The sequence below is a fragment of the Pleurodeles waltl genome, chromosome 1_1 (assembly GCF_031143425.1).
Source record: "Pleurodeles waltl isolate 20211129_DDA chromosome 1_1, aPleWal1.hap1.20221129, whole genome shotgun sequence".
Taxonomy (NCBI): Eukaryota; Metazoa; Chordata; class Amphibia; order Caudata; family Salamandridae; genus Pleurodeles; species Pleurodeles waltl.
The window spans coordinates 563,126,662-563,140,525 of record NC_090436.1 but is presented as its reverse complement, the minus strand read 5'-3'; the positions used below and the strand labels follow the sequence as shown (position 1 = coordinate 563,140,525).

The 13,864-nt window shown below is 44.7% G+C and overlaps 1 protein-coding gene across 1 annotated transcript in view; it reads left to right on the top strand.

The window, feature by feature from the left end:
• Nucleotides 1-13,864, top strand: part of SLCO4C1 (solute carrier organic anion transporter family member 4C1) — a 490,988-nt gene that overhangs the window by 356,761 nt on the left and 120,363 nt on the right. Inside the window, exon 9 of the mRNA XM_069226038.1 lies at nt 8,478-8,631. Coding sequence (XP_069082139.1) covers nt 8,478-8,631 — 154 coding nt within the window. The remainder of the gene's footprint in view (nt 1-8,477; nt 8,632-13,864) is intronic.

Here is a 13,864-nt window from a genome sequence, read left to right as displayed (position 1 = left end):
AAAGGACAAATGTGACCCTGTGCTTACTTAAAATGAACCCCAAGCTTTGAGCTACTCTGAAGGGGTCTGGGAGCTACTGGTAGCTCACGATTGACTGGTGAAAGACACCTGCACTAGACAATGATATACACCATTCAACGCAGATCCCTGCTAACCAGCAATCCAGTCTCTAATAGGACCCAAGATGATTGCTTAGGATGGTAGAATCCGTAGATGACAAGTTAGTCCTTTATGAATTTTACTGAATTTGGATGTGGCTCTTGGAGTCTTATATTAATCAGTCTGATGTCTCAACATTCATCATCTAATCACCTCATTGTGAGTAAATTGATAATTCTGTTATTTTTATCTAGTCTCCCTAAAATAGACTATTTATTAGTACATTTTTAAAATACATTTATTTGCAAGGTTTAACATGTTTCTTTAATGTAGAAGATCAGGCCGAAGAACACAGAATTGTTACAAATGTTATTGATTCCCGTTAGCATATTCACATTTGCACGTTCTGACCTTGCATTGTGAGACCCAATAATGAACATAATCATTTGAGAATCAAACCATATTGCAAAACATCAATGCATTTATTTAAAGGGGAGATGCAGGAGCAGTAACAAGTATAGAAAACAACCCTTACGTTTTCAGCTAAGCAAAGAAAATATTAATAATGAATAATTCCTAATGTTAACAATAAATAGATTGCCTCTCAACTGTGAGGGAAAATATGTTAATAATGAATAGACTGCTGGAGCTCCAATCTGGAAAGGGTACTGGTACTCCTTTCTCTTCTCATAAATCATGTAGGAAACTGGTTTATTAAGCTGACTGGCTGGATCAAGGGAGCCACAGATTTTTAAACGCTCATTTTTGCTAACCCATAGAGCTGCAAAACTTTTTAGATTTGCTTAAAAGGCTCCTTGATACCCAGTTCTTCCAGCAATAGAAATTTATAAAGCCCAGCCCCTTGCATTGCACAGATGTAGGAAAGTGCTCCTTTTTGACATGGTCACCCCTATTTTTGCCTGGTATTCGATACAATTTTGACAAAAGTCTACTGGGTTCCTGCTAACCAGGTCCCCAGTTCCAGGTCTCTTGTCCTAAAACTGTACAGTTGTTTCCCATATGGCAATACCTTTGGCCCCCATACGTCCCTAGCAGATTGTACCCCTGGTACCTGGGGCATGAGTACCAGAGAGGGTCCCCGAGGGCTGCAGGGTGTCTGGTGACACCTTCAGAGACTCCTCACCTAACACATGCAGACTGCCATTGCAGGCTGTGTGTCTTTATGCAGCTAAAAGTGAAAACACAACTTAATACACAGCTGTGCGACATGTCCTCTAAACACTGCATGCAATATATGCAAGTCACCCCATAGCAGGATTTACATACCTAAGGAAGGGTGCATTACCTTGCATGTAAGGACATATCTGTATGAGCAGATATGCCACTGCTATGTCTTTATCGATTCTTAGACATAGTGAGTGAGGAGGGAAGCCATACATATTAAATACATGTGCTGGACACTGATCAATACAAGTTCAGCAGCCACATGATGGCTTCCCTGAAACTAGAGATGTTTGCTACCAAACATCACATATTAATAAACCATCACTGATGCCAGTGATGGATTTATTAATACATGTCAGTTTTAGCTAGCCTTCCACCGCCAGACATAAGTTTGACCCGCCAAGAGTGAGTACCTTTGCTCTTGGATGGTCATAAACAAAGCCTGCTCTGGGAGAGGTAATTACATACCCCACCTAACAGTATGACATGCAATCCTGCATTTCAAGGCAAGGGGCTTCAAAGAAGCCCACCACCCTTGGTAAACAGATCTGGCTTCACTTACAGGAGAGATGCTCATGCCCTGCCCTATGGCCCATCAGGCACCTGGACAGGTGGGAAATTTAGTGTTCAGGGAGGTGCTTCCACCCTCAGCTCAGTCCTACCCATAAGGTGAGATGCCTGATGTGGACACTACTTTAAGAAATCTGCCATCTTGGTGTTAGGATGTCTGGCAGGGTTATACCCACCTCCCACAGTACGTTGCCATATAGGGAGTGTAGTGACCCCGGGGATAAATAGCCCATTAGCTACTACCCTACATTCCCCGAAAGAGGGATAGCATAGACAGATAGATGGATAGATAGATAGATAGATAGATAGATAGATAGATAGATAGATAGATAGATAGATAGATAGATAGATAGATAGATAGATACTACAAACAAGAACAGTGGAAGCAAACTAGTAAGCCATATAAGTCGGACATAACAAATAAAGGCCCATATTTATACTTTTTGACGCAAAACTGCGCTAACGCAGTTTTGCGCCCAAAAAATGAGCGCCGGCTAACGCCATTCTGAAGCGCCATGCGGGCGCCGTATTTATTGAATGGCGTTAGCCGGCGTTAGCCGACCGGCGCTGCCTGGTGTGCGTGAAAAAAAACCACGTACACCAGGCAGCGCCGGCGTAGGGAAAAATGGCGTTTGGGCGTCTAAAAATGGGGCAAGTCAGGCTGAGGCAAAAAAATCGTCTTAACCCGATTTGCGCCATTTGTTTACGACGCCCATCCCCCATTGAAATGACTCCTGTCTTAGCAAAGACAGGAGTCATGCCCCCTTGCCCAATGGCCATGCCCAGGGGACTTCTGTCCCCTGGACATGGTCATTGGGCATAGTGGCATGTAGGGGGGCACAAGTCAGGCCCCCCTATGCCACAATTTTTTTTTAAAAAAAATACTTACCTGGACTTACCTTAATGTCCCTGGGGTGGGTCCCTCCATCCTTGGGTGTCCTCCTGGGGTGGGCAAGGGTGGCAGGGGGTGTCCCTGGGGGCTTGGGAGGGCACCTCTGGGCTCATTCTGAGCCCACAGGTCCCTTAACGCCTGCCCTGACCCAGGCGCTAAAATCCGGCGCAAATGCGGGTTTTTTAGACCCGCCCACTCCCGGGCGTCATTTTTGCCCGGGAGTATAAATCCGACGCAATAGCATCGGAGTCATTTTTTAAGACGGGAATGCCTACCTTGCATATCATTAACGCAAGGAAGGTGTTCACGCAAAAAAATTACGCTAATTCCAGGAACTTTGGCGCTAGACGCGTCTAACGCCAAAGTATAAATATGGAGTTAGTTTTGCGTTGAATTTGCGTAGAAAAAAACGACGCAAATTCGGCACAAACGGAGTATAAAAATGCCCCAAAGTGATTTGCAAGTATAACTGAAGGCCTCAATTAAAACACACGCAAACATGACATACAGGAGTGCATTTATAAATGCACTTTATTGCATGCATACCAAATGACAGAAACTATATAAAGATTCAAAGGGACTCATTCAAGTATGCTGTAAAATAGCCGCAGTCAGATAAACAAAGGCAACTCCAAAAGGAATTTATAACAATAGCAGAAGGCAGGAACTGATCGAACTGGAATGAATATGGCCTATGCCCACATCAGAAAGAACTAATAGAAAGTGCCCTGCTATCACATCAGGCTCGGAACAGAAAGGCAACACTAAAGTATTAATAAAGTAAAAACAAAAACAATGGCACTGAAGAGAAATATCTTCTGTGTGGATGTTCTCTTTGTGAAAGTGCAAAATGCAGTCACTCAAAGTGAAATTAGCTAGTGGCTGAAATAAGTTGATCCTTTTCCCCATTTTGTATTCTACAGTCTTTAGAAGCAACATTTGAATACACAAGAATAGGGCAATGGATTAAGAGAGTTTGCTGAAAGCTCTTTTAAGTAAGGATATTTTACACCTAACTTTACTAAAACCAAAACGTGGCTAATGTCAGAGCCAAAAAGTGAGATAATAGTTTGAAAACAACCATCTGCCAGTGCTACACTTACTTTAATTTTGCCTGAGAATGAAAGTTATTTGCTTTGGAAGTGCACATAGGAATATTATACTTGTGCCTCATGTGCAAAATTAGAAAAAAAAAAAATCCATTACCCAGCAGCAACACACAACATCTAGCATTCTCAACTCTAATATACAGTGTTATAAATATAATTTGAGGAAAATTGCAAAGATTTCATTTTTTCAATTGCAACAATCAAAGTTAGAACCACATTAGGACAATATTCTGCAAATATGTATTCCTTCGCAATCGTTTTCTTTTTTTTTAGGTGAAGGTGCGGCCAAGATGGCAGCTGTGAGTTAGAACTGCTCTTGCCCCCCATTTGATCCATCACCATTCTCTGACTGAGAATAGTCCCCCCCCACATCTAGAGGTTTGGGGCAGTCCCTGTCTGAGATACTGCTTACTGGCCTGGAGATTGTCAAACCGTGACTTGGCCACTACATGGCCCACCCAAGATTGCTCCCATGCCTAAATTGTCCGAGCTGGACAGGAACGATGGACTTTGCCATGGGCTGGTGTGCAGCTGGGCTGGCATGGTGCAGGTGGTGTGTGCTGGAGCAAAACCGCCAGGACCACAGTGGAGCTGTGGGTGGCTCTGCTGGCTCTGCACACAAGAATGGATGTTGATTGACTGCTGCTGTTGCTCCCTCACCCCAGAGAGTGACAGTGAGCAGTGCTTGGGCCCCATCAGGGCTATGGAGTGAAGCTACAGCAGTGAGGATGTGTGGCACTGCTGGAGAAGCCACACAGGAGGACTCGATTAAGTGGTGATGCCTTGGTGTCCAATTAGGTGCCTGTGATTAAATTCTGGGGCAATGACCCCTCTGGATTGTGCTGCTTTTGGCCTAGGCTGGAGGATTTGCCCTTGACCCCTATTGACTTGTTGCCCTCCCTCCTCTGCTATGGGCCTGGTCCATGGCAGCTCCCCGCCTCCTCTTCCTCATTTTCTGTGGCTCCTGGAGTGTTTGCCGTGTGAGGTCCCCGGTCACAACTCCTGGTGTCCCCCAGCTACTCCGAGGCCCGACTTCATCTTCTTCTTCAGGCATCTACTTGGCCTCCTCCCTGGGTCCTGACCGCCTTGGTTGTGGATATGCTACTTTAGACTGCACCATTGCAAGTGTCTTGGGGCCCACTACCCACGCCTGACTCATTGTTTCCAGTTGGCCTTGCTTCCATGATGTCACAACTGTCCTGGCTGCTTGTGTTCCCTCCTTGACATAAGCAGGCAAAGGAGTTGTCATGAAGGGCCACATTTTACTGCATTCCGGGGTGCCCTGGGTGGAGAGAGGGGCGCGACAAGCCACTGCCCCTGACCCTTGCCCTTGCAAAGATGGAAAATTATTCCAAACTGGCCTTGGGCACCTCTTAGGCTGGTAGCAATCTCCAAGTGTGGGATTCGTCTCCCGTACACTCCGACCTTGCTACTTTCCTGAAGGTAACCCAGGACTCGAGGTAGTGGTAGAGACTAAGCTAAGTGATATTCAAGTGGATGTCTCCTTGATGCGTCAGTAGATCAAGAATGTTGCCAGTTGAATGACTGAGGTGGAAACCTGTGTGTCTTAGTGGAGGATGAGTTCAGTAGTGCCTGAGGAGAGGGCCAGGTATTAGGGATGGTTAGGGACATTTGTGTGAGTGCGCCGTTGATGTTGCGCAAGTCTTCGCACATTACTTCCGTACACTGTATGAAAGATAGCCTCGACCTCCCCGCGAGCTTGCACACCCAGTGCTGGGTGACATCCTGCTGCCTTTGATCACCTGTCATTAGTCAGTGAGCTTGACCAGCCACTTCCTGTTGAAGAAATCTAGGAGACGCTTCTGGTTGAATACTATCAGAAATTCAGGAGTCGCCTGCTTTCCCACCTGCTAGTGATTTACAGTGAGGTGGCAGTAAGGGGGCCTTTCCCCTAGGGGTTGGATATGGCTATGATTGTGGTGAGCCCTAAATTGGACCAGCCGTCAGATAGATGTTCTTCCTATCGGCCTACTTCTCTCATTAATTCTGAAATCAAGTTATTCGCCAAAGTCTTAAGTTACTGACTGTGCTGTCCTCAGCCTTATCCGATCTGGCCTGATCAGTGTGGCTTTATGCCAGCCTGCAATGCTCGGCATTGTATCTGGAGGGTCCTGGTGGCCCTCTCCTAAGCTCTTCACCTTCAATCCCCTTCAGTCCTGCTCTCAGTGGATTTTGAGGAGGCCTTAGATACGGTTGATTTGTTCTTCCTTAGTGCTGTGTTCAATAGAGCTGGGTTGGGGATTTAATTTTGTACCCTTGTTGGTCTTTTGTATGCCAGCCCTACCACCCTGGTCGGGTAAAATGGAGACCTGTATCCTCCTTTCCCCATTTGTAGGAGCACCAGGCAGGGCTGTCCACTTTGCCCTTTTTTATGTTGCCTTAGCGGTTGAGCCTCTGGCATGCCTCATTCAGTGTGATGCTCAAATTCAGAGGTGGTCATGGCATGACTACCCTGAAGAACATATCGCAATATGTGCTTATGACATTCTGTTATTCTTAGCATACCCGCAGATCTCGGGTCCACAATGTTAAAAATCCTACAGTTATACAGGGAGGCCTCTGGTCTCAAGGTGAGTGATTTCAAATTCCTGTTGGTCCCCATTAGTGGTGACTCTAGTGTCTGCTCTTGGCTCTCTGAGATCCCTAGATGCCACCTGTCTTTTTAATACCTGTGTATTTATATAATGCATCCTCAGGACTTGGCATACAGCCTTACTCTGACCCCCCTAATTGCTAGAATTGGAAGGGACCTGCAGAAGTGGGGCCACATACCAGTCCATGTCCTGGGAGGGTATTTCTTTTCAAAATGACGGCTCTACCTCATTTTCTTCATGTTTTTTCAGACTTATCCCACCCCACTCTCAGGCTGCGGTTCCAGCCCCCTGTCTCAATGATCCGTACTTTCCTTTGGGCTGGCGGCTACACCTGAGTGGCCTTTGTAAACTGCTGGCAATCTCCAGATGATGAAGGGATGGGTCTGGCAGATCTGTATTGTTATTACCTGGCTTCATGTTTGGTTGTTATTAATGATTGGTTTAATTGGGGGTGGGATGACCCAGCCTACTGTGTGGCGCTGGCCTTGCTTGGCCTGGATAGGCTGATGGGCCTCCTCTACAGGGTGATTCCCCGGTCCCTAACTGAGAGTACTCGGCTGGTATTGTTCTGCGGGAGGGCGGTGCTTCAATTTCTGGGTTGGTATCACAGACTCACTCGGGTGACCCCCCCTCTGACGGGGGACGCGGTTGTACCATATTACGGGTCTCGAGGGCTTTATGGAGTGAGATAGGATAGGCAACAAACATCTTGTAGACGTTTGAGTGGTACTTTTGTATGGATGTTTCAGGAGCATTATCAGCTCTCCTGTACCTAGTTTCATAAATCCCTGCAGCTGTGACATGCTGGCCAATATTCCACCTGACACATAGGTCCCAGAGTTCAGTCCCCTCGAGGCTAAACTTTTGATGAGGAAGCTAAATAAGGCAGCCATCTCCAAGATTGATTGCTCCTTAGTTATTATGCCCCTGACTACTTTCCTAGGTTGAGACTGAAGTGGGAGGCCTGGGTTGATGAGCCTGAGGATGCTGAGTGGTGCAAGGCTAGCATAGCCCCCACCAGGTGTTGGCTATCTCCACGGCCTTCGGCTTGTCCAACTCAATTATTTACACATCACATACATGACCATCCTGTGGCTCCATCAAGCTGGTAGGATCTCCCAGGCTATCTGTCCATGGTCTCCCTGCCAGGTGCAGATTTTTTTTGATGTAGTTTGGTCCTGTCCAGAGCTGACTCCCTTTTTGGAGGGTAGAGGAAGGTAGCTTTATGCAGTTTTGGACTTGCAGTTTCCCCTTACCCCTAGGGTTGCAAGAGAATTTGGGCAGGCAGAGGATAGACCACATCTTTATTGGGATGGGGACAAATTTGGTTGCCAAACAGGATATTGTTGTGAATTCACATCTTTGATCCCCCCTCTGTTGCAGAGAGGCAGAAAGGGGTAGACTGGTTGGCTTAAGAGAAATTGCCAATATACGAAGCTCAGGGCTACCCCCGTAAACATGATACGATCTAGGGCAGGTGGTAGGCTTACCACAGACTGGTTGCGGGTATTGGTTGAGTACCACATGTGGTATGTACTATACTATGCTGGGCATGGTGGGCTGAGATCTTGTTATGTCTTGTTGTATGGTGCAAAAGTCAATAAAAAATGTTGTTATAAAAAACGTATTTTTATGTACAGTTGATTACTCACATTCGCCTGAATATTGCAGGCAAATACATACAGAATTTCCATAAACTCTAATGTTTGAAGGATCATGTACTGTAAAAAAAAAAAAAAAAAAAAATGTACATAAAAGGGATATTGCAAGTCACCTCAGAGTTCCATTATCTCATACGGGCACTGATCCTGTGGCCTTCAGCATCTGTATGGTTACGAAAAGCTGTGGTGACTTGCAATATCAGTTGCTAGTACTTTATTACATGTATATCTGGCTCTGCAAATTGTTAACATAAACAGTTGGATTTGACGAAAGATATAGCTATACCAATTGTGAAATTAAATGAAACTAGAAATAAAAGCAATTTACTTTTGTTCTTTCTTTCAGGACTGGATTCACTGGTGAACTGACAGCTCCATGCAATGCAAACTGCAGCTGCTTACGCTCAGTTTATGAACCTGTGTGCGGATCAGATAATGTCCAATATTTCTCACCTTGTTATGCTGGCTGTTCATCATATACATCTGACAGTAAAGGAAAGGTACACTTTTAAAGTTGCATTATTTTTCAAAAAGGCAAAGTAACCGTGTACGCGTGCTGAAGCCAGCTGTAATTCAAGTTTTTTCCATCTCTTGATTAGAAGTACATAACTGGGTGAACATGGACCCAAAATACCTCAAGTAGACATTCGGGCAAGGCTCATAACACATAGCCAATTTGTCACATTCTGTAATAATGTTGTTATAAAATGATACGTCAAGCATCACAAAAAACAAAAGGTCTTCCAAGATACTCTTCAGGAGGAAGTATACTCCGCTATAGCCTAATCAGCTGGACCGTAAGAGCTTGGCGAATGTAACGACTGCCATAGGCTTATAGTCTAGGTACCTAGGTGTCTGAAATTGGACATAACTGATCCATTTTATTACAAAGCTCTTGGACACAGAGCAACATGAATGCTGCTGCCGCTGTTTGTGCTTCTAGAACATAGACATGAGTGTTGTCCATTTGTTCCTTGTCAGTAAGAAGCTGTTAAAGCTATGCTGGCCTGACGTACTTATTCTGACCTTGCACACACCAAAGAGGCATGCCATTACAAGGAGCTCAGATATGTGGTTAGTGCACTTTGAAGTGAACTGTATCCCCCACTGTGGTTACCAGGAGAACTTCCCCAAAAACTACTGCTCCTAGTTTGAGTGAGCTATGCAGTGACTCTGCCTGCCAATAGCTCATCTTCCACCACCTTATTTACTTCTATGTTGCCCCTTGTTAGACCTGTCAGCCTTAGGTTAGGCTTCGTCCAAACTTTGTGCCTGCATTCCTCCAATTTTGCTGAATTTGTTTGCCAGTGCTAAAGTGCTTGTGCTCTCTCCCTAAAACATGGTTTGTATGACATATTCTCAATTGACATTTAATTTACTTGTAAGTCTTGTGTAGTGTGGTATAACATATACCCAGGGCCTGTAAATGAAATGCTACCAGTGGGCCTAGAGCACTTATTGTGCCTCCCACTTAGGTAGCTCTCCTAGAACATGTTCCAGGCCTGCCATTGCAGCCTTAATGCAGTGTTACACTTCCATGTGCACTTGACATGTATAACCCCTTGCCATGGCTTAAACTTCATTACATATAAATCACCCCTAAGGTAGGCCCTGGTTAGTCCATAGCGCAGGGTGCTATGTAATTAAGAGCTAAGATGTGCTTACTTGTCCTGGTAGTGAAAAACTCCCAAATTCGTTTTTCACTACTGCAAGGTTTACCCCTCTCATTGGATAGCATTGGGTATTCCTTTTTACATTTTATAAACTGTAATTCCAATTGAATGGTGGTAGATCTTTCATGTTTAATACCTAAGGAATTGTAATTATAAATCCTTTTTAATGACAATCTTGGATTTATTGTTACAATTTTTAAAATGCCACATTTAGAACGTTGGCATTGCCCTTCTCTTAACCCTGTGTGCCTGCAGCCTGTCTCTAATTACACGTCTGGTTGGAGAGACAGCTGTGCCTTGTGTATTTCTCCTAGACAGCTACACAGAATGGGAGCTTCGTGTTGTAATCTGATATGCCATCCTGGGCAGAAGAGAGGGAGGAGCGGGGCACAGCTTCACAGCTTCACACTTGCATCTGAATAGGCTGTGTTCTGTCACCAAAAAAAGGGCTGCATACCTCCAGTAGTGAGCCTGGAGTAAGGACAGGAAGGGAAGGTCACTGTACAAGTCTCCCTCACTTCAAAGGCACCACTGGGTATCAGAACTGGACATCAGACCCTAACACGTCAGTACTCTTCTGGACCTGTAGATACCTGCCAGGAAGGAGGACTACTATGCTGCTACTTTGCTGGACTCCTGCTTTGCTGAGCTGACCTGCTGCCTGCAGCCCTCTGGCCCAGGAGTTAAAAGGACTGGACCTGCTTCCTTCCAACCCAGAACCCAGAGTAACTCCAATGACCAGCTGACCGGTCTCCTGATCTGAAGTCTCAGGGACATAACAGACTTCCAACCAACCTACTTCTGCACCTGGACTCTGTCAACTGCGATTGTGCCCTGCAAAGTGTGTCCTGGACCCTTGGAAGTGGGCCCAGGGTGCTTGCTTCAGCAGACCTGATGTATCCTCTGTCAACCCAACGCACAGATTGGAACTGGCATATCACTCCTGTTGCATGGATTAGGACTGCTGCATCACCTCTGCGGCACTGATTCACTCAGACGCATTGTCGCTGTTACAGGAATAGAACCGACGCATCACATTCAAACCCACTGCATCTCAGAACCAACACATCAGTGCTGTTCCTTGGAGAGAATAAGTGCATCCCCTCTACTGCTTGGGGAAAATTTACACAGCATCTCCACATTTGGGATCAACACTGGTGACTCACTTCAGCTGCCCCGTTCATCTTCATCATTGACACAACCAGGTTTAAGGTACTTTTGTTCAGCGGGCCTCACTGGGTCCTTGTATCCAGGTTGCCCTCCATCGTTGTTGGCTTTAACTTTTGACTTTGTCCTAGTCCAGCGTGAACAGATATCCCCGGTTGGCACTTCTTGCTTCTTAGCACTATTTTACAGTTTATTCTTTAAAAATTCATAACTGAAATTCTACTTATTGGATTTTTGTTATTTTGGACTTTTATTCCTTAAATTAAGTTCTATTTTTCTAACCAGGTGTGGTATCTTTTTGCGTAGTTTTTTCACTGTTTTGCTCTATGATGTTTTGCACAAATACTTTACACATTGACTCTAAGTTAAGCCTCACTGCACTGTGCCAAGGTACCAGTGGGTGAGCTCAGGTTAATTTAAGGTTTGTTTGACACCCTGACTAGGATTGTCGTTCCTGTATTGTCAGGGTGCAAACCTCTGCCAACCAAAAACCACATTTCTAACACCCCTGCTGCATTTTCATTGCTTTTGAACATGTTTGCTATCTGGATTAGGAGACCTTGCACCTATTGTTTTGGATTAAACTTGGGTGAAACCTGCTTCATTTATAGAATGGGAGCACCTGAGCAATGAGTCTCTAACCAAGTCTCTAGGGCATTAAGGTTGTACCCTTTTAAGGTTCTTACCTACTCATCTCTAAACCAGGAAACAAATTGCCTGTTTTGCTAAATTAACTGGGTCGCAAACAGTAGCTGCTTACTGACTCATTACTTAGTGAAGTGGTTCTTAACCTTTTGAGTTCTGTGGATCCCCCTCTCACCTAATCATTACTCGAACCCAGGGACCATGACTGAATTAATATTGGAATCCGGGGATCCCAACAGAATCATTGCTGGAAGCTGGGGACCTCTGCTTAAGCATTTTTGATCATATTAACCACAAAACAATACATAAAAGTATCAAACAGATACACAAATGATGAAATTTTATTTAATTTACAAACATCTAAAAAAAACAAAATTGTAATATGAATGGGATGGTTGGAACTTTTCTCAATTCAATTGAAGCCTCTCATCATCCATATCATATTCTGCTTGATTTAATTGCATTGTTCTTACAAATCAATCTGAGGATACTAAGTTAGTGCCTGATTTAGAGTTTGGCAGAGGTGGTTACCCTGTCACAAATGTGGCGGATATTCTGTTTGCTATATTACAGTTCCATTATAGCCTATGGAACATGTAATATGGCGGATGAGATACCTGTCACGTTTGTGACAGAGTAACCACCTTTGCCAAACTCTAAATCAGGCCCTTAGTTTTTAGCCTCCAAATTCAAATTGCTTCACCTTTACAGACCATCTGAAAATCTTCAATTTTCATTTTTCTTATTATTCACATAAACTTTACTAAGCTGATAATATTATTTCATTTCCAGATAGTCAGACCCCCTCCTGAATAGGCTTTGCTGACCCAGAGAGGTCCCAGGGGGCCTCAGACAACAGGGTGACAACCACTAACTTAGTGTATCTCTTGGTGGTAGGCTTGCAGTCCAGTTCAAAATGGTGTAATAACAAGCACTTTCAAATCATAATCAGTGTATGTCTACCAGCACTGTCAAATCAATCCAGCTTGAGACTAACTGCATTTCATTTGGTATTATGTTTTTCAGTTTCAGGATTATGCCAGTGTTCGCATTCATTTAGTTACCATGAACAGTATATTGTGTCAGGGACCCTAATTTTAATTCTATGTTGGGTCTCATTCCTAGTTTATTGTTTATTGTATTTTGTTTATTTTTTTCTTTTTTAATTCCTATCTTTATTGTAAATTTAGTTCTTTATTTTAGAATGATAATAAAGTGTTCACATCACTGTAGTGTGAGGGCACGTCTTCATTGCAACAGAGAAAAAATCATTCATGCAAATATGATAATTGTATTCTACTGTATTGTCCCTTGAATCGTCACACATATGCCTTCCCATTGTGATATTTTGGACTTCTTATCCAGATCGACCAAGAGAGTCTAATAGGCTTAGGAGAATAAGGGCCTGATTCCAAAGTTGGCAGGCACACCACCAGCCCACAGAAGTCAAGGACACTCAAGGACAGTCTGCCAAGCTGGCAGCATCCTGACTGCCGAATTCCAATTTGCCCATGGGGCTGGCTGTGTGTTGGCGCCCACTCATGGCAGTGCCGTGTTTCGTCAGCCTGTCGGGCGCACTGTGTCCTTGCAGTCTCCCTTGCAAGTGGCACAGTGCGTGCACCCGACCAGCAGGCACTGGGGGGCTGGGTGTGAGCGATAGTTCACATTACACAAGGGCATAATCACCCTACGACTATTGTTGTGGCCCTTTTCCTGTCTTTTCACTGACCTTCACCCGGCAGGGACTCCGCCAGGTGAAGTTTGGTGAAAAGGCAGTTCCTGATCAGCCAGGTTGCTGATGTTGTGGTCTCACCTCCATTAATCACCTCCACTGCCACAGCTGCAGTTGCGGTAGCAGTGATGTTGGCAGTGGCAGCAGTCCTGAGGCAGTGTCACTGACCAAATCATGATCGGGCGATCGAACAACCGAAGAGGCGGCAATCTGATTGCTGAAAACTCAACAGCGGAACAGTGCCCACAAAGTTCGGAATCAGCCCTAACTCTCACAGATTGAAGGGGTGATTTAGATGTTAACAGGTGTGAAGCATCAATTAATAATAGATGATACCCCCATCTGTCAAACCTTGTGATTTCTCATTCTATTTATAGATGGGAGGTGATGGACTTCCTTTGCTGACGCCTCAGTAGGCTCTACTACCGAAACCTCGTGACCTAGCTGTCGGTCCACCACTGGACACTGGGTCACAGTGGCAGTATCTTCAATCTACTTAAGATAGAGAATCTTTCA